We start from the raw sequence: 21,086 nt of genomic DNA on the forward strand, positions 1-21,086 counted from the left end.
GCATGACAGTTGTGTGGGAAACGATTTGGTATTATGAAGTAAAATATTTTATAAATTACTGTGTTTAAATGACAGCAGGAAAAGAAACAATGGGGTGAGTTTTATTTCTTATATCTTAGTTTATACTAATAAATTATAACCAATTAATTATTTCAAGGGTAACATATTAAAAATCGTTTTCTCTGTACAGAGATATTTTTAGGGAGGGGAGATACACTTTACCAATGCGAAGCAGTATTTTTAAGCTTTCCAATAAACAATTTAACGTTTTCACTTTCATTAGTATTTTGGCGGTAAAAAATGTTTTAAATTATATTTACGCATCGTTAAAATTTATCAGTATACAGGCGGTATGGAGTAATTTACGCTTGTATGAGCCAAAGATTGATTGTATCCGTTTGAACGGGTTTACCTCATCGTAAAGGTCGCTAAGGACCAATAGGTCGAAGACTGCTATTTATAAAATCGAGTATATTAATACTTAGGCTTACCACATGAGATACGATATATTTTAATTAAGTCCAATAGAAATAGACAAGAAAAAAAAAATTAGATAAAAATATGTTTCTATTTAGTTGATTAATTTCGAGCTTATTTGAATTTCCATGAATATTTAGTTAATATTTCTAAAATATACTGTTGGTTTTTATTCCTTCTTAATAATAATACCAAAAAAATTGCATACAAAATAAATTATTAAATTTGATTTGTAACATATGGATGCCTTACATTGTCAAATTTAACTAGAAAACAATATGAAAAAAGGAGAACAAATACTCTATTTTATTAGTGTAACTAAATGTCTTTTGATATTAATTGAGATCATTACCTGTAAGACTAGATCTAATTTTTTTTTAGTAATTTTAAAACTAAATTTTGAACTGAAAAAATCAATTTTAGTTATAATTTGAAAGAGATAGATATTCAAAAGTTATATTTTAAATGACCTTTAATTGTTCTTTTTTTTAATATATATATTATAAGGTGGCAAACGAGCGAGCGGTCACCTGAAATCGCTGAAGTAGTGAAGTGACCGTTGCCCATAGACATACGCAATTGCATATGCGTTGCCTACCTTTGATCGACGGAGGAGAGGATGCACAGAAAGAAAATATATTCCCTTTCCATGCATCCTCTCATCCGGAAAGTCCACTTCCACTTCCCATCCTTTCCTTATAAGAAAAGGGTGGGAAGGGAAAGAGGACTAAATAAGGCCCCCGGGACGCACACTCATCAGACGAAACGCGGAATTGCTTCCACTTCACGCCTGTCTTCTGTGTGGTCGTGGTATTTCACCGGGTGAGGCGGGCCAATTCATGAAAAGATGTTAAAGCGGGCTCTTCCATTGTTATATTTAACTCTTTAATTGCAAACTTGTTCTCGCCGCATCCCTTCTCTTATAAACATTATAATGAACAGCGGTAGACAGCATAATATCTGCTGTACAATTGACCTGATCTTGGTAAGCTTTGGGCTCCTCGGTAGTGATATATAGAGTGCTGATGATGATGATAATCTCTTGATTGATGATATTCTTTTGGTGAAGGAAAACATGTGATGCAAACTGCATATATCAGCAAAGAAAATTTAAAGATATGTGTGAAGTTTCCTATCTAATTATTGGTGCCCACAATACAGGCGATGCCTAGTGTGGGCATCACTAGATTACCCAAAAACCCATAAATGGTAACTTAAGTTTAATTTCATTTTTTAGTTATGTGCAATTTATATGTTAGTATAAATTATTCAAACTTTCGTGAGACATTATACCAAACTGATATATAAACATGGGTAAACACTCACGTATATACTTCCGGTGGCTGCACCGACTAGTTTCGAGTCCATCGGGGGCCCTTCATCAGGATGAGTGGTACTGGTTTTATTTCACGGACGCGGCTCGTCGTCGCTATGTTAGTATAAATTTATTGTTTTTGGTTTAATCTTTATTATCTGTAATTAAAACTTTTTTTTTTCTTTTAAGTTAACCCGCACTTGGCCATAGTGGTACACTATGGCTTGGTGCGCTGACTTATTGTAGGCTCCGAGTCCCGGAGTGGGGATGTATATTAAGATGATGAAAAAATACTAAAGTTTTAAATACATTTCACATCTACATTTATTCTTGTTAATTGAAGTGTTTTTTTCATTGAATATGATACTTTACACATTAATGACACACTTTTAACCCTGACATTGACACTTAACATATATTTACGACACCGCATCCCAACCTCGTTAACCCGTATGTTTATTTGTCCGTAATTGCCTCTAATTAATCTGGACATAACACTTTTTTATTCACTTACATTTTTTCTACGACCACAGCTCTTATGTGGCTGGTATGTTTGAACAATTTATGCATAGTCAAAGAATTAAATATGGTACAGAATTTTGATTAAATTTGGAACATAGATGTAGAACACAGTCTGCAAGAGCGCATAGGCTTTTTACTAAGTTTTTTTAATATCGCACGGACGGAGGGACAGTTAGAAAGAAGTATAATTTAAAGTAGGGTGGGGAAAGCGAAGATTTTGGGATATACTTGGATGTGGGAGTTAAACATAAGGTACCTTGCACCTGTGTACTCTCACCATACATAGCGCTATACATATAGGATTGTGCATTTAAAATGGATTAAGATACAAAAAAAAAACATCTTTTAAAAGTGCTCATCCATCCTTGGTCCAGTATATATTGTTTATTAATAGAGTAGTTCAAGGGCTGTGTTATCTTCGTAAATTTTAAAGTAGGGTAGATATAAATTTGATCCCATGAGCCTATACTTAAATGTTAATTGTAGTTTAAACTGTAGATTTATGAATGAAGTAGCTTTTGGGTATGATTTCGTCCAAATCTGGTAGGCTTTATTTTATAAAAAAAAACATAATTAGTAGCCTATGTGATCTTATAGATTATGTTCTATATGTATGCCATATTTAATCAAGATCCTTTTAGCCATTCTGGAGATACCATCAAAGAAACATCCATCCATCCGTCAAAACATTCTCATTTATAATTTTAGTAAGATTACTTGGGGACTGGTAACTACTCAACAGTGAAGGAATTTTTATTTTTTACAAACTACCCTCTTTTATTAATGGTGTATGAAAATTCTTCATAAGTTAATTTCGTCATGAAAACCATTCTCTTTTCAAAGTAACAACATAGATGACAAGTCTATTGATAACGTCCCGAGAGACACTCGAAATTGTAAAGAAAAATAACTGATTTTTAATTTTCAACTTTATGTCTATGTAGTTAGTGTTGATTTTGTGTAATATGTATTTTGTTTGGGACGTGATAAATCGATACAGCATCATCGAAATGACACAGTTGTGAAACTGATAAAGGCTCTGATAGCTACAATATTTGTGTGAGTTTCGGCGATGGAAACTCAGAATCTTAAATGTAAATTTACAGACAGATCGACTTATTATACTTGCTCGTTGGTTACGGTTACTCCTTTTACGCTACACTTGTTTGTTACGAATAAACTCAAAAACTATTGCCCTAATTTCGAAAACTCTTTGACATAATTTACTAAATTATTCAGAAGTGACAGGCTAATCATCAGCTCACTATAAGTCCCCCTAAGGGACTCGGAGACTACCCTAAGTTAGTGACTAGGTAACACAGTCGACTACGCTGGCCCAGTGCAGGTCGACTTCACACATATCTTTGAATTTCTTCCCAGACGACATAGGCTGTGTTTAATGAAAAAAAAAATAGAAAACATGTCGTATATATCTTGCTATTCGTGTGAAGAACTGACGCTTTTCTCGTTCATTATAATTCAATACTTCATTATAGAGTTTTGAATTTCATAATACAAGAAGTGGGTCAGTGGATACCCGACATTTGATTTGGCACGTCGGTAGCAAGAGTAGTCTCGTTTCCGACGTGCCATCTTAAGTGACAAGTATTGGAAGTATCGTGGCAAACAATGGTTCTTCATTGTGCTTAACTAAGAGTATATTTATTATAAGTGATCGACATAGACACGGAAATTTTTTTTTCAATCATTGGTGAAAAAATAATAAAACAAATCTGTTTTTAAAACTTTTGTCTGTGGGTTTGTGTCGACTAATCTTTGACATAAGTAAACTGATTTTGGTTAGTTGATGTTCCAAGTTAAAACCTTGGTTTACAGAATTTAAGTCTTTTAAAAGATTTTTATTTAAAACCTTCATATTAAATGGATGGAAAGTGGAATTGGATCTTGGAGATTAATTTGGATTCGTATCTGTCCACGGGTTTGCTTTCTATTGAGTTCCAATACGGTATGTTTCTTAGAGAATATCTTGGAGAATATATTCTAAAGGTGTATTTAGTTTTTGGCTCACGTTCTTAATGTTATCTGTCTGTCTTGAACAGAGTTCGTTGCCGCATCGTTGCATTGCGATACTGCGACATTATTTATTTAGACAATTTTATTTACAGAAATAAATTTTTGAAAGACCTTTCTTCCTTTCTAACCATATTGTAGCATTCGTTGCGTTATATTTAGCTCACGTACCAACACGTGTTGCCGGTCCAAAGGTCTGACATCGACTGACGTCTCCTTTCTCCGGCATATACTTATGGCGTGTACACTCGAGACAAACACCACGTTTATGTATAAACTACACCTATGATAACTTTGCAAACATATTTTAAATATTAATTCATCTTATTTCCAGCGAACAACCAATCTTCACGTGTAAAGCTCACGTGTTCCACATAGACCCGAAGACAAAAAGGTCCTGGATGTCGGCTAGCTCTGCTGCAGTCTCCGTCTCCTTCTTCTACGACTCCTCGAGGAATCTGTATCGCATCATCAGTGTTGAAGGCACAAAGGTATGATAGCGCTATCTCTCTCACAACTATGTAACTAAGTGATATGTGTGACGGAGACATCGCTCTATGTGTTAAGTTCTGTCTCCAATTTCATATCTTACCAAATGAGAAATATGCTATGGTAGGTTTTCGAAATATAAAACCTCTTTTTAAATCTTGAAGAAAACCGTTAAACGAATATTTTTTATTGGTTCCGTTCAAATGCATTTCTAAAGGACTGTCAATCTTTTTGTATGTTTTAAAACATAATTTGGGAATATCAAGATAGATTCTTTTTATATTAAAAGGTGGCATACGCGTAAGTGGCCACCTGAATTCAAACGCTGCCGATAGACATCTTCAATTGACTTTAATCGACGGAGGAGGAGACACAGAGAAATAGAATATTTAAGCCTACTTATTTCATATTTTATATCATTTTTATAAAAGAAAATATCGCATCAGAATAGGTCCAATTCGATTAATAAAATTGCAAGTTAAAGTCAAAGGAAAAAAATATAAAATCAAATAGTTTTCGTAAGTAACAAAATATAAAGTCTGTATATGTATTGGTTTATTGTTCATTGCACCCGTCTAAAGTCACCTTGTCTGTAGATTTCGCGTCGTGTCGAAATAAACCGCAATAACTAGGCTTTGTCATGCCTTGGGTCTACAAATTGCAGACATACATATTTTCGTTGTATTATTTAGAAATAAAATCATATTGGATTTTACTATAATTTATTTTAACTTTAAATATAAGTACGGTTTCTGATCGGATTTTTTTTATTTTATTTGTGACTAGCTATCGACCGTAACTCCGTCCGGGCGGAATTAATAAAACTATTGGTCGCAGCGTTATGTTATATAGCCTTAAGCTCTCTATAAATGGCCTATCCAACAAAATAAGAATTTTTCAAATCGGACCAGTAGTTCCTCTTTATATAATAAAATTAGTATATATTTAGTAATCGTTAGATTAAATCGGTGCTTACAATTCCAAACGAATATACAAAAAACAAGGCGATTTACGAAGTTACTTTTCATAACGAGATGTAACCCTTTTCGTCGTATGTGTCAATATGTAGAAAAGGTTAAAACTCTAAGATCGTGAAGAGGTTTAACTAGTAAATAAGTTTTTTTTAAAACATACTTTCCTCAGGCGGTGATAAACAGCACGATCACAGCAAATATGACGTTCACGAAGACATCTCAGAAGTTCGGTCAGTGGAGTGACGTGCGCGCTAACACAGTGTATGGACTCGGCTTTGCTTCAGAGGCGGAGTTGGGAAAGGTATTTCGTTTTTATATATTAGCAATTTTTTATTAATTTACTAATAATCCTTGTATGATTCTAACAAAGCTGTAGGCTTGTGCTAGGACATGGTTTACGACAAGAGTCGAATGTCGGGGTTTCAACACTCCACTTGCCTAATGTTTAAGGGTACGGAAACCCGCACACTTAGCCATTAGGCTACTGAGGTTCTTATGTATATCCCTGCTTCGTATGTTTTCATTGTCAAACTAAGAAAACGATAGGCGATGAAAATAGTTACATGTTAAAACTAATGTGACTGTATTATATTGAAAATTCGTTTTAATTGCTATGTTTATTTTATCTAAAGACACGTAGTCCAATAAAAATGCGAGCAACAAAACTCAAACTCCCACGGTATTGTAAAGTTGCGTGTTTGCAGATGTAACTCTTTTCGTTGTATGCATCAAATAGTGTCTTCTTTACTGTTTTGTTTTTTTTTATTGTATTAAAGTCGTTGAATATCTTTGCAGTTTATAGAGAAGTTCCAAGAGGTGAAGGAGGCGATACAGGCGCAGCAGTGCGGTGGTAAAGCGGCGCCCAACGGCAGCAGCGGCGCCGCCACACCCGTCGCCAGCGCGACCGCCAGCCCCCTGCTGGCAGGACGCGCACCCCCCGACGAGCCCCCCGCACTCTCGCCCGCACAGGTCACTACACTAAACTATTTTATTATCGTTGAATCTTTAAATCTATTAAATACTAGCTGTAACCGGCGACTCCGTCCGCGTGGGATAAGATAAATATTAGTATCCTATGTGTTCTTACAGGTTATGTTCTCCGTCTATGTCAAATTTCAGTGAGATTCATTCAGCCGTTCTGGAGGTGCCTTTTAACAAACATACAAACTTTTTTATTTATAATATGAATGAGATTTTAGTAAAAACGTTATATAACTGTAATTGATTTGTTATTATGTTTGTAGCCGATAAAGACCGATAACGATGAGATGATGGTGCACCAAAGAGCTCACTCCGTCTCTTCCACTCTACAGGTATTGTTTACATATACTATTCCATACATATCCGTATTCTAGTCCAATTTTATACGTATAGTACTGGGTTCGACGGTACACAACACTGTTCCAATCATCGCCGGAATCACTACAGATAATACCAATTAAGGAAAAGGCAGAATTCTCTAAAACCTAGTTCACACTATGCCAGTACAGTAAGACAGTAACGCTGGCCTGGAGGGGACTGTGTGGTCTCACAGCTAATATTTACATAATGTAAAGCAAATATAGTAGGTCAATACAGCTAAGGTATAATAGAAGAAAAAGTTTGTAGGAAAAAATTGTTTTTTGAAACAAATTTTTTTTAATTATCATCTAATAACATCAAAGACGAACGTGGTTGGGATTCTTTGGAGAGTTAGGGTCGTTGGAATCCGGAGCCTGCTCACACGCAAAATACACGCCAGTCGTGAAGTTGCGGAAATGGAGACCATTCAAATAACTTATTAGCATCCATTTACTTGGTGATATAGGAGAGTTTGAGGAACGTGTGTGTGGGGGTATGTTGTCAGGGTGGTGGTTACGCGACGGTGGGTCGTGCGCCGCGCGGGCCGCTCTCCTCCAGCGCGGCGCCGCCCGAGCCCGCCGCCGACACCGCCGAGCAGCAGCTGCGCTACGAGAACGACCGCCTCAAGCTCGCACTCGCACAGAGGTAAACAGATACAAAATACTTCTATCTGCTCTTACATCTTTTCTGACATGTCACTTTTTGGCACGAAAAGAGTTACATCTTTTTTGACATGTAACTCTTTTACACACGAAAACAATTACATCTGCTCTTACATTTTTTCTGAGCTGTAACTCTTACACACAAAAACTGTTTCACTGTTCTACTCTTAAATCTTTTCAGACATGTAACTTTTGGAGACGAAAACAGTCACATCTGCTCTTACATATTTTCAGAGATGTTACTTTTGGAGACGTGAATAGTTACATCTTATGATAGATTTCTTAATACTCCTAAGTCTATTTAAGACGAAACGAGTTATGTCCGTTGAAAGTTCTTTTAGAGATGTAACTTTTTAACATACGTAAATAGTTACATCTGCTGTTACTACTCTTTACTATTTTCCGACAAAAATATACAGTAATATAATATTTGCCGTGTATGGAATTTGATGTTTCAACATACGTTTTTTTTTGTTTTTTTTTTCAAAGGATAAATAAAACATTGGTATTTATTTTATAACAATAAAAAAGTTTATTATATTGCGACAATTTTTGTACAACACTTAAAATACTAGAGAACAACCAAACAGTCTTATAAAACCTAATTAAGAAATATAGATTAAAAAAAACATATAAACGAACCTCCTTCTTTTGGAAGTCGTTTGAAAGTAACCCTTATTGTGTTGGTAATAAGGCTTAATAAAAAGAATTTGATAAAGAAGTAAAAATAAATATTAAAATAAATGATTAATTTCTTTTAATTTTTACGTATTCGATACATATTTAAAAATAAATTGTTTTAACAATTTTAATTGTAAATGTAATTATTGAAATTATATTTATTTTACAATAAAATAATTAATAAAATTGTAATTCAATTTAAGAATTGTTATTTTAAAAATAGATGTTTTAATTAATTAGAAATATTTTTAATGTAGATATTCAATTTTATCTACATTTAATTTTCATTCGTAAATAAAATAAAATATATTGAGCAAAAATAATACTAATAGTCTTGGTTGTTCTATTTTATTTATTTTAAAATAAAACAATCTTCACTGTGTTTTAGTAAGGTATAAAAACTTGGAATCGTCGACTCGAAATTAACTCAAAAAAAATCAAATTTTAAATAGTTTTTAAAGGATTGAATTAACTTAAATCCTTGTAGGGTGTCCAATAAAATACAGGATAAAATGATTAACACGTTAGCTGCCGTGTCGGACTATGCGTCCGACAAGCCATACTTCCATTCATTTGTAAATAATAAGTATATGAGCAATATAAATAAGGTATTACTATATTTTTAGGTGTTTTCAAATGGTTTTGGACAAAATTAAAAAAATTTTTTTTTCGTTTTTCGAAAAATTTGTCTGATAGCTAACGTGTTAAATTATATTTTAAAATAACACTGAAGATTGTCGATCTAATTTTTATTTTATACTGTCCTAACACTATACAAAATCATTGTCAACTCTTAATTCGCGTTGTAACCTTTTTCGTATGGATATTTTGACAGTGGATCTTAAAAGTAACAAATATACATTTCTCTATAATACTTACATTAATTTTAAAGCATTTGAATATTTAAAAGTATAAAATCTTTGACGTATTAGTTAGTGCTCATAGCTTTCGTAAGACGGCATGAAACCTTCTTCACTGGCGTGGTAGTCGTGTTGATATGGAATCGGCTCGTACGATGGCTTGCTCACTTTATATTCCTCCATATGTTTCGGTGTTCCTGTGGGGTTTTTTTTGTATCATAAGGTGGCAAACTAGCGAGCGGCTACTTGTATTGAAATAGCGAAGTGACCGTTGCCCATAGACATACGCAATTACATATGCGTTGCCTACCTTTAATCGACTCTATGTCGAATTTTAGTTCTCTTTCCCTTCTAACCCTTTTCTTATAAGGAAAAGATGGGAAGGAGTAGCATATGAAGGGGAAATATCCTATTTCTGTGTTCCCTCCTTTGTCGATTAAAGGTGGGCAACGCATCAGCAATTGTGGATGTCTTTGTGTAGCGGTCGCTTTGCTATTTCAGCGAATTCAGGTGTCTCCTTGCTCGTTTGTCACCTTTTAATATGAAAAAGACTAATTTGGTAACGGCCATGACTCGATGAGATTTAACAGCCGTCTTTAGGTTAATAGGCAACATTGGAATGAATAGTCAGTCTTTATAATTTAGTAGGTGTCTGCGACTCAGCGTAAAATTTAAAAAAAAGTAGCCTTTGTGTTTTTCCAGGCTATGTTCTACATCAGGGGTTCCCAAACTTATTTTGTCTACTGCCCACTTTGAGAATAAATATTTTTTTAGCGCCCCCATATTTTCACATATTTAACAACCACTATAACATCAAATTAAATTAATTAATTATTGTGACCTATATATGTATATTAACGGAGAATTGTAAAGGAAACTTTTACTATAACCCGCAACTTGAGTCCTGCAGTGCCCACAGGGGGGCGTTATCGCCCACTTTGGGAAAGACTGTTTTACATCTATGCCAAATTTCAGCGAGATCCATACAGCCGTTCTGGATATACCTTCTAACAAACATCCAATTACATCCAAAAAATTACTTACCAATTTTATGGACAACAGCATTAAATCCGTTCTTATCATCCGCTTCGTATTCAACGATACGCTTTGTTCCGTCAGTTTCTACCAGTGTGTAGGTTCCTATACAAAAACATATTTAAATATTAATTTCTGACACATGAAAACATTGACCCATGCAACCAAAAGATTTACTTCTATTAGAAACAGTGGTAGACGCCAGGAATCTGTTGCACCAATTGACCAGATCGATATCACTAAAGACAGGCGTGTAATTAAAGGCAATCCTCGTTTAGTCTGATGAGTCTGCGTTCCATACTTCTAATATTAGTGATCTTTCCATTCCCATCCTTTTCTTACAAGGAAAAGATGGTAAAGGTTTTGACGGAGGAGGAGCGTCCTCTACTTCGTAGATTAGAGGTAGGCAACGAGTGGATCTCTATGGGCAGCGAACCCTTCGCTATTTTGGCGAATTCATGTCTGCTAGCTTGGTTGGCATAGAGGTGTAAGAAAAGATGTAACGATATAGACTATGTTACCTTTGACTTTGTCACCATCTCTGGTCTCCCAGTGTTCCTTGTCATCACCAGTATGTGGGTCCTTCACAGAGTAGTCGAAGGAATATTTTGGATGTGCCTGTAAATGATTGATTATAGGTAATTATACTCTAACATATAGCAGTAGTTAAAATTTTATTTATTTTGTATGTTGAAATTTTAGTATTCATTGAATTTACGATCTTTGAACCAAAATACAGCGTGTTTTAATTTAATCTTTATTTTTAAATAGTTTTTAATTTTAACAAAAATTTTACATACATGATAGTCTACATCGTATTCGTCTCCGTGATGTTGACCCAGACTCTGATGTTCGTTTACACTATAGCCCTCGAAACTGTGACCTTCAAGCCCATGTCCTTGAAAACTTTGACCTTCGAAACTATGACCTTCTAAACCTTGACCCTCGTATCCGCCGTATCCATATTCCGCCAGGACAGCTGTCGCCAAAATCACCAATGTTGCACATTTCTGTAAAAAATCAGATTTGATTAGTTTAAAAAACTGCTTTGTTTTGAATAAACTTTGATCATCCTGTATATGGATACAGATAAACTGCTAATCTCAAAATTTCAATGTCAATAAGAGAGACCTCAATATTTTTTATACAAATTGTTTTTTATAGAAATTTATAATACTAAAACAAATGTTTTTTTTTTAAATTTAAACACCCTGTATTAGTCACCACAAATCACTATGTCATACGGTTACATATGAGTTATGTGAGTTCGCACTTCAACTTTCCTTAGTCATTTCGTTGTTGAGTTACCGTTTCTTGCCTGCTCATTCATAAACGAGAGGTTTCTAGTCGTTTTAGAGGGTAAGGTTATGGCGGACGCGGAAGCGATTTTATTAAATAATATTATCTCTGTTTTGTCATAATGACAGAAATTACGATATTCTTTATACAGAGGTTTTGGAAACCCACGGTTAGTCATTTTAATATCATTAAATATATTTCGATTTTAAGGGTCTTTATGTATGATTTGTCTTTTGAATTAATTCAATTGTGGTAAATTTAATCATTCTGTATATATGTGAAAATAAAAACATGATGTATTATTTGTGATGCCCAATATCACTTACTTCAGTATTTGATCGTTTAAATTAACCAGCAATTTCTATCCTGATTTATCAATTAAAAAACAAAGATTTATAATTTTTTATTGAAAAAAAAACTTATCACATGTCAGTGTGTCAGCACCTTTACAATGCACATTAGCTCGCGTGTTGCGATCGTCACGCCAAATTATTTTCACTTTCAAACGCTTTTATGCTTTTCCATATTCGTTTGATTGATCATTTTTGATAACAAATGAAATTAAAGTGTTATAATAATATTTTTATTCGTTATTCGTTTGCGTTTCATCGTATTTAATGAGATATATTATAAAATAGAAGTTGGAAGCATTCGTTTACTTACAGGATTACATAACTTAGATAACTTTGACTATAGAGAAACGGACTAGACAGAGCCTTCGTTTAACTAAATACTTTTTGCTGGTTTTTGCCTATAAAGTGTTATATTCACTTACATATGCAAGCTGCATTTCATATTTATGAACGCAACTAAATCAAAAATATATAAAATTACATAACACGCAAACTTTTTGTTAACTTTTTTATGTATCGGACGGGAATATGTGTTTGACAGATCCTGTAACTTAATATTCAAAGTTATGTACGGACAGATAATTTTATTAAAGAAGGTCATTTCTTATATTAATATTTAACTGAATAGTAGCAATTTCATGTAAAATTTTCCGATGTGGAATAGTCGTGCATCGCATAGACACGCTTCGTTGCGTGTCTGTGATGCGTTTGACGCTGATTAAAGAATATGGCGACCATTTCCGCTGACGGTTTTTTAAACGGATTAGTGTTTCCGGAAGTTATGGTTCTACATTTAAAATCTAAAGAGAAAAATTTACACAATTATTTATTTCTTAATTAAACTATTTACGATATGCAATTGCATATGCGTTGCCTACCTTTCATTGAAGGAGGAGAGGATGCACAGAAATAAAATATTTTCCCTTTCCATGCATCCTCTCATCCGGAAAGTCCACTTCCACTTCCCATCCTTTTCTTTTAAGAAAAAGGGTGGGAAGGGAAAGAGGACCAAATTAGGCCTCCGTGACGCACACTCAGACTGTACTTGGAATTGCTTCCACCTGACGCCTGTCTTCTGTGTGGTCGTGGTATTTCACCGGGCGAGCCGGGACAATTCGTGCGAAGATGTTAAAGCGGACTCTACCACTGTTGTAATGATGTCAAGTTACATACAAGTTTCACGCATTAGTGCGTCGCGGCTGCAATACCTTGTTACATGTACCCATTAATCTGCATTGATCACTACAAACTACTATGCACTTGTTAATTCTTTAATAAGCAACTTGGTATTTCTTATGAGTTGTATGAAAGTAGGCTACAAAGTTAAAGGAAGACTAAAGAAGTATTGATTGTTTGGAAGAGGATATGACGCCTGATAGAGATGTATGGAAGAGTAATTAGTAGGAAAAGCTTATGATGAGGTTATTGGTTAGTATAAGAAACTTGGTTTTTAATAAAATATATTTTATTACATTTTGGGACAAGTTACCTAACAAGTTTTAATATCAACTATCTGTCGCGCGCGACTCAGTCAAAAATCTCTGTATAAAACAGTCGTCCCTATCGTTATCTTTTAAAAAACAGAGACACAATATAACTTAAACAGGGATTTTGATCTCGGAAATCCACAGATAAATAATAACAGAAAGAAAGAAAGAAAAAAGAAAGAAAAGTTTTTATTATAGGTAATACAGATTAAACCAAGAAACAATAACTAACATAATAAAATTGCAAATAACTATGAAATTAAATTAGACTTAAGTTACCATTTATGGTTAATTTGGATAATCTAGTGATGCCCACACTAGGCAATGCCTGTATCGTGGGCACCGATATTCAAATAGGTATATAATATTCAGTCCACAAAATTACAAAACCCACACTCACGACATTTTAGCATTTAACAATTATCAGTTTAATATTATATATATTATTATATTAATAATATAATCATACCAACTAACATCGCAAGTTTTCGATTGTTTTTCAATGTAACTTGAACTTAGATCTATCAGATTTATGGTGTTCAACTTAGCTTTATTATTAAGTGGAACAAAAAAATTTAAATAATAATTAAAAAACAAAACGTAAACCACATAAAAAACTCACATGTATAACAGTTAATTTTTAGTTATAACGTATAGCAGTTAAATTTAACTGTTACCAGTTGAGCCGGTGTAATGACTTATTTCTGGGTAATCAGTCAACTGACCAACCATACTATCTTACGTAATGGTATAGAACCAAGAAACTATCAGTTAAAAACTAGGAAGACTCGATGTTAATTGTTATGAATTAATTTATTTACAGTTAGACGATGTAAATCTGTGTCAGAATAATTTAATAAATTTTAAATTTTTTACTGTTATTACCTACTATTAGTAAATATTAAATTTAGTAATAAAAGACGTATTTTGTTTTTATTTTATTGGGCAGAAACTTTATAATACTGTGCAATAACTAATTAATTATAAAGTTTATTAAAAAATGTACAAGTCAAATGATATCTTGGATTATAAATTCATAATTTAAACATTAACTCGTCTAAAATATTTATCATATATTTTTAAAAGTAATTACGTAAATTTTGCGTTAACTACTAAATTATGCAATTCACAACAATGGTTAAAATTTGAATAAATGATATAAAAAATATAACTGGCACATAATAACATTAAAAAATACTCACAATCAATAAAGCCATGATGCACAAAAAAAGTAATAAAAAAAAGAACAAATTATTACGATGTACAAAGATTGAATGTAAAACGATTTACGTTTGCGCACGCACTTATACCCGAGAAATAGTTAATTCTGTCCCCCTCCCTCTTAGTATATTGGTCACTAGACCTAGAAGGGGGATACTAAGCTTGCAGACTAAATCTCTTTAATAATATATGAGTAATTTTTTAAGCAAGTCTTTCGAATTATATGTATAAGTTCAGACTTTGTAATCATGGTTTCGAATTCGTCATTTGAATATTTTGTTCCGTCTCTTAGCTTCACCGGATTATAGTAAAACTAGGTGTCGCCCGCGACTACTTTCGTGCGATATAAAAAATATTAAGTTCTTCCAGACTATGTTCTACATCTTTGCTAAATTTTATCACCATCCCTTAAGTCCTTCCGGGGATACCTTCAAATAAATATCCATCCATTCATCCATGTAAACATTCGCATTTATAATATTAGTAAGAAGTTGCAGACTTTAAGATCATGGTTTCCAATCCGTTATTGGAATATTTTGTTCCGTCTCTTAGCTTCACTGGATAATAGTAAAACTAGCTTCGCATGCGGCACTGTTCATGCGATATAAAAAATATGTTAATAGTCCACGTGTTCCTCCAAACTATGTTCCATATCTGTGCTAAATTTCATCGACATTCGTTTTGACGTTCTGGATATGCCTTTAAACAAACATAATAAACAAACATCTAAACATTCGCATTTACAATATTAGTAAGATGGGCTATGTATGTTCTAGATTTTAGACTTTTAGACTATTTATGAGTGTCTCAGAATGATTGAACCGATTTTGAAATTTTGGTATTCTTCCCTTGAGTGATAGGTCAGTCGGAAAATATGTAGACTACAGCCTGGAACAATACATAGGTACTACACTACACAATTATTTTTTTAAAATTTCACGCGGACAAAGTCGCGGGTGACAACTATTTTGTCATATGTATATTTTTTTTAATGATTAACGATAATCCATATATGCTGATATATTGTAAAGTAAGCCACTAAATCGATAGTTTTAAATTACGGCGGTAAATTGTAATTAGCATAATAGAAACAGGCGAGTGTTGGTGTTGAAGACATTTTTAATTGCAGTATATACGTCGCGGAAACTGTAAACAATGTTAAATGATATACGTTGTATTGTCGACATGGTAAATCGGGATTGTATATATTGTACGTTAAATAAAGGTGTGTATCGACTAAGATGAATTATTAATTAATATTATTTTAATTATTAATACGAATGTTTAGATGGATAGATGTTTGTTAGAAGGTATCTCCGGAACGGCTGTATGGATATTGAAGTTTGGCATATATGTAGAATATAGTCTAGAACACAGTGGCAATGCCCATTAATCTTGTTGAGGTTGTTTTGGGTAATTTTGCTGTGAAGTAACTTATCCGTAAAAAAATCCTACTAATATTATAAAAGCGAATGTATGGATGAATGGGATGGATGATTGTTAGAAGGTTATCTCCAGAACGGTTGCATGGATTTCGCTGAAAATTGGCAAAGATTCCTCATTGGGGAAGAAGAGCTTCTCAGTGGGGACGTATAGGAGTTGATGATGATAGAACATAATCGAGAAGATGACATAATACATAAACTCTCATCGTGAGTGTCTGAGACCTAAATCTTCGTTTAAAAACACATTCTTATCTCTCGTTTGACAAAGGTAACGACAGGGATAACGATATGTTTTATCCAGAGATTTAGGTCTCGGAAACCCACAACCCAGGGCGAGAGCGCCCTGTACATAAATTACTGGAACTACATCAGCTTTTAATTTCTTATTATGACATATTAAATAACATGAAAATGACACCTCACTTTAGAGTACACAGTATTACATAAAGAGATTCGTTTAAACATTGTCATGTCATGATGTTAGATTTCTCACTTTCGAAGCGCAACAGTTGAATCAGAACAGTTTTGTCAATGGTCATCTGTCGTATAAGACCTAGTACACACTAGTAATAGATAAGTGATTGCCATAGTTTGGATGATAACTTACTGTTGTTTTTTTATATTAAAAAGTGACAAACTACCAAGTGGCCACATAAATTCGCCGAAATGGTAAAGCGACCGGCAGTCCGGCCTCCGGTACTACACTCGTCATACGAAACGTGGAATTGCTTCCACTTCACGCCTGTCTTCTGTGTGGTCTTCCGAGACCAAACAGAAGACATTATTTTGACAATACATAGATAATAATATGTCTTAAACGGAGATTCCGATCTCGGAAAACAATGGGAAGTGCTGATAAATTATTTTGTTGCATCTTTTTAAATTCTAAATATAAAAATACACTATTTATTTTGGGTTGAAAAATAAAACTTTTTGACAACCCTAATAAAACTATATCGTGACGTTCGTTTTCGTCTTCATTGATCATTTTTACGCAACCAAATGTAGAATATAGAGCGGTCGTCTCGGGAAATGATCGAGATCTTCACGCATCTTACTGAATACCGGAAAAGCAGACGTCGATAATAACTCTGTCGGTTGCCAATAAAACCGACCTCTTTATTTAATCTTACTATTTATTACAACGATAGTAAATTGTTTTGTGCAACTTTACGCATGAGAATACTGATCTTACTGATATTATAATATAAATGCGAATGTTTAGATGGATGGATGTTTGTTTAAAGGTATCTCCGAAATGATGTCGATGAAATTTGGCATACTCGTAGAACATAGTCTGGAAGAACATATATATTACTAATTATGTTTTTTTTTAATTACCGGCGGACGGAGTCGCAGGCGATAGCTTGTATATAATAAAGTAAATATTGTGTTCGAAATACTAGCTATAAAGAAATGCTTTATCACTACATTTTCATGATAAAATATTTGTCATAGTGAAACATATATCTTGAGTATCTTACTTCCTAATATTTATATTATAAATGAGAAAGTTTAAATTGATGGATGTTTGTCATTACGTTTTTATAGACCAGCTGCATGGATCTCGCAAAAATTTGCCTAAAACATAGCTTGGAAGAAGGCGTAGGTGACTAATTAAGTTTATTCAATTCCGCGCAGACGGAGTCGTAGGCGACAGCTAGTTGTCAAATAATGTACGAATTGCAAAAAGAAAAATGTTCTAAATTATAAGATTATGTTATATTTTATTACATCTACTAAGATAATTAAAAATAATAACATAATAGTAACGTAAATCGTATAGATTGATTATAAAGTATTAGTAATTAATAGCGTAGCAATTGGTGCGGACATATCTTGATTGTTCATTACGTGAACGTTGTATTTGGAACGCATCGCATATTTACGTAACGCCAACAAAACAGTTGAATATACGAAAAATATAAACTAACTGTCGCTCGAGACACCGTTCGTGCGGAGATAAAAAACTTAATTAGTAGCCTATGTGTTCTTCCAGACTTTTTCTGTTTTAACAAGATCCGGTACGCGGTCTTGGGAATACTTTCAAAAAGTCATCCTTCAATCTATCCATTCAAATATTCACATTTATAATATTATTAAGATAATAAAAAGTAAGATTAGTAAGGTTAATCCAAATTCTTAGACAAATTTCTGATGGTGATTGGAATAAGAAAATAGAGATCTCAAGAGCACGCTATGCCATTTCGTTGCATAAAAGAGAAAATAAGAAGCGATTTAAAAGATAGATATTGACGTTATAAATTGTTAAATGTTCAAAGGAATTTTCCAAAGGTACGTCTTGAAAAGAATAGGAACAAGTTGGCTGCGTTACTATGTTCTTCAAGCATGACGTGGGTTTCTTCAATAGTAGAATTTATAGGCTTATTAAACTAGTCTGTTTTATTAAAAAGTAAAAGACTAGATTTCCTTGACACTGTCATAACATTGAAGAACTGAAGATCTTACACATAAATTCGTTCCCTAAAGATTCACGAACTACTTCTACGAACTTCGCTCGGCAATTCAGAGCGAGACAGATGTATGGGGGTACATGAGAGCACTATACTGCTACGTCATCGCTCAGTTCCAACTGTTCGTACCATTATATTACTTAATACATGCAATTTTATTAACTTTCTCCAGTTCAGCGAACGCTAAGAAGTGGGAAGTGGAGCTAGCAACACTGAAGAGTAACAATCTTCGTCTGACCGCCGCGCTGCAGGAGAGCACCGCCAATGTGGATGAATGGAAGCGCCAGCTGCACCAGTACCGCGAGGAAGTAGCCCGCGCACGGCACTACGCGGGGAAAGGTGAGTGACACGACATACAGGACACCTGGTGGGAAAGAGACAGAGGTAGAAGTAGAGAGGAATAAAAACATAGGAAATGCTTATCTTACTAATATTATAAATGCGCATGTTTGGATGGATGTTTGTTTGTTTGAAGGTATCTCTAGAACGGCTGTATCGATTTCGCTAAAATTTGGCATAGATGTAGAACATACTCTGGAAGAACACATAGGCCACTATTTAAGTTTTTTTTTAATACTACGCGGACGGAGTCGCGACACCTAGTAATCAATAAATCTTAAAACTATAGGACTGACTTCTATAATGTTTGTACTATAAAATATTACGATGTTGATTTGCAGGTGGCGATGCAAACGAAGTTGAACAGCTGCGGCAGCGCGTGGCGCAGCTGGAGGCGGAATTGGCGCAGAAGAATGAGGAACTGGCACAGATCACCAAGTCCAAGAAGAGTGAACAGGTCAGACTTAAAACTAAACATTAGACACTATTACTTAGAAAAACATTCTTAACTTTTAAATAGTATTATATAAATATTAATATTAAAAATGCGTATCTTTAGATGGATGGATGGATGTTTGTAAGAAGATACTTCCAGAACAGCTACATGGATGCTACTAATTAGGATTAGTTTTTAATACCGCGCGGATGGAGTCGCGGGCGATGGCTATTATACCATACTCAAATATAAGTTCTTCACTATTACTTGTGTAGATGTTCGTTGGTAATGTAAATACGACTTTATTGTATAGGACGCAGAGGCTAAACTAGCTCAGAGTCAGCTGGAGCTGGCGCTGGCGGCGCAGGATGGGCAGCGCCAGGTGCTGCAGGCCCTCAACGACCAGCTCGCGAGGCAGCTTGAGGAGCTCGTGAGTTACAATATATAACTTGTGTACATTGATTTAGGGTACATTTCCAATGTCATATATCTGGTCCTTTAAGCCGGATGTTTTAAAGAAAATATCAATAAGTGTCATTTTAAATATATGCTTTGACTAGTATTTTAAAATTGCCTTTGATAACGACTGCTCACTAAAACGAGGACTAAGCACTCTCTCAGTGCCACTCAGAGTAGTGAAATGGTCACTGAGAGCACCGCTTCACTCAGAAAACTACGCTACATTGCATACGACATACTTTAGTAAATTTAATATGTTTGTTTTTTCAGTCGACGATCCATCGCGAGATAAACACCGCGTTGCAAACATGAGACGCGGCCTCGGTGCAGCCGCCGCCGATATACGCGGCCGTCAGCAAGGAGCGCCGCGCCGCACTACCCCTGCTGCTGCGCGCACCTCTACCCCTACCCCTGCCTCTACCCGCACACTCTGCAGCCCAGCACGTCTACAGCGCCACAAACCCCGCACTATCAGCAGCTCAGCATGTCTACAGTACTGCGAACCCCGCCCACTCGGCTCAGCACATCTATAGTGGCGCAAACTCCGCTCACAGCGCCGCTAACCCCGCCCATTCAGTCCAGCACATCTACAGTGGCGCTAACCCAGCACAACACGTGTACGGTGTTCCCCCCACCTCTACAGTGCAGCTGCCGCCAAACCCCGCCCATGGTGCCGCTAGCCCCGCCTACTGCAGCGCTCAGCCTGCCCCCGCCCCCGGCCCCGCCCCCGAGCCCGCCTACGTCACGCTCAAAGCGAAGAAATGAAGAGTGCTTTCGGTATTTCGAAAGGTGCATGAGTTCTTTTAAATTATTGTATGTTGTATATTTTCTGTACTATGTCTTGTTACTTTATTTTAGTTGTAAAGGGTCGGGCGTTTTTAAAATTCCGCGTTACGTCACTATTATATTATATTTTCTTGTCTTAAATAAATAGTTAATTATAATAATAAAGATTTTCATAGTAAATGTGAATCAAAGGTTGTATTCCAGTAACGTTCGCACGATGCAATAGTTGTTTGTAGGTTTATGTCACCGATATATTGTCAAATTCGATGTTTTATAATCTGGAGAAAAACTGCAAGTAGGTAGCGATAGTCAAGAGTGGCGACTCTACTTTTTTGATAAATTTTGACAGATGACAGGCGTGTCAACTGTCAACTTTCAACTGTCAACTGTCTAAATTTTT

At 34.8% G+C, this 21,086-nt stretch overlaps 2 protein-coding genes across 2 annotated transcripts; one reads left to right on the top strand and one right to left on the bottom strand.

Annotated features, from left to right (window-relative positions):
- On the top strand, positions 1 to 21,059 carry homer (protein). The gene is made up of 10 exons (XM_013308495.1): positions 1 to 94; positions 4,680 to 4,836; positions 5,978 to 6,109; positions 6,604 to 6,777; positions 7,053 to 7,121; positions 7,655 to 7,794; positions 18,839 to 19,005; positions 19,347 to 19,462; positions 19,755 to 19,871; positions 20,171 to 21,059. Exons 1-10 carry the CDS (start codon positions 69 to 71, stop codon positions 20,210 to 20,212), a joined length of 1,140 nt encoding a protein of 379 aa, XP_013163949.1. The 5' UTR covers positions 1 to 68; the 3' UTR covers positions 20,213 to 21,059.
- On the bottom strand, positions 9,169 to 14,792 carry CPR133 (cuticular protein RR-2 motif 133). Its single transcript, XM_013308484.1, has 5 exons — positions 14,729 to 14,792; positions 11,188 to 11,397; positions 10,909 to 11,005; positions 10,397 to 10,492; positions 9,169 to 9,549 (listed from the first exon to the last, which is right to left on the bottom strand). The coding sequence occupies exons 1-5, from the start codon at positions 14,741 to 14,743 to the stop codon at positions 9,425 to 9,427; spliced, it is 543 nt and encodes a 180-aa protein (XP_013163938.1). The 5' UTR covers positions 14,744 to 14,792; the 3' UTR covers positions 9,169 to 9,424.
- Positions 21,060 to 21,086: the final 27 nt, after the last annotated feature.

The sequence above is a fragment of the Papilio xuthus genome, unplaced genomic scaffold, assembly GCF_000836235.2.
Source record: "Papilio xuthus unplaced genomic scaffold, Pxut_1.1 DF829660.1, whole genome shotgun sequence".
Lineage (NCBI taxonomy): Eukaryota > Metazoa > Arthropoda > Insecta > Lepidoptera > Papilionidae > Papilio > Papilio xuthus.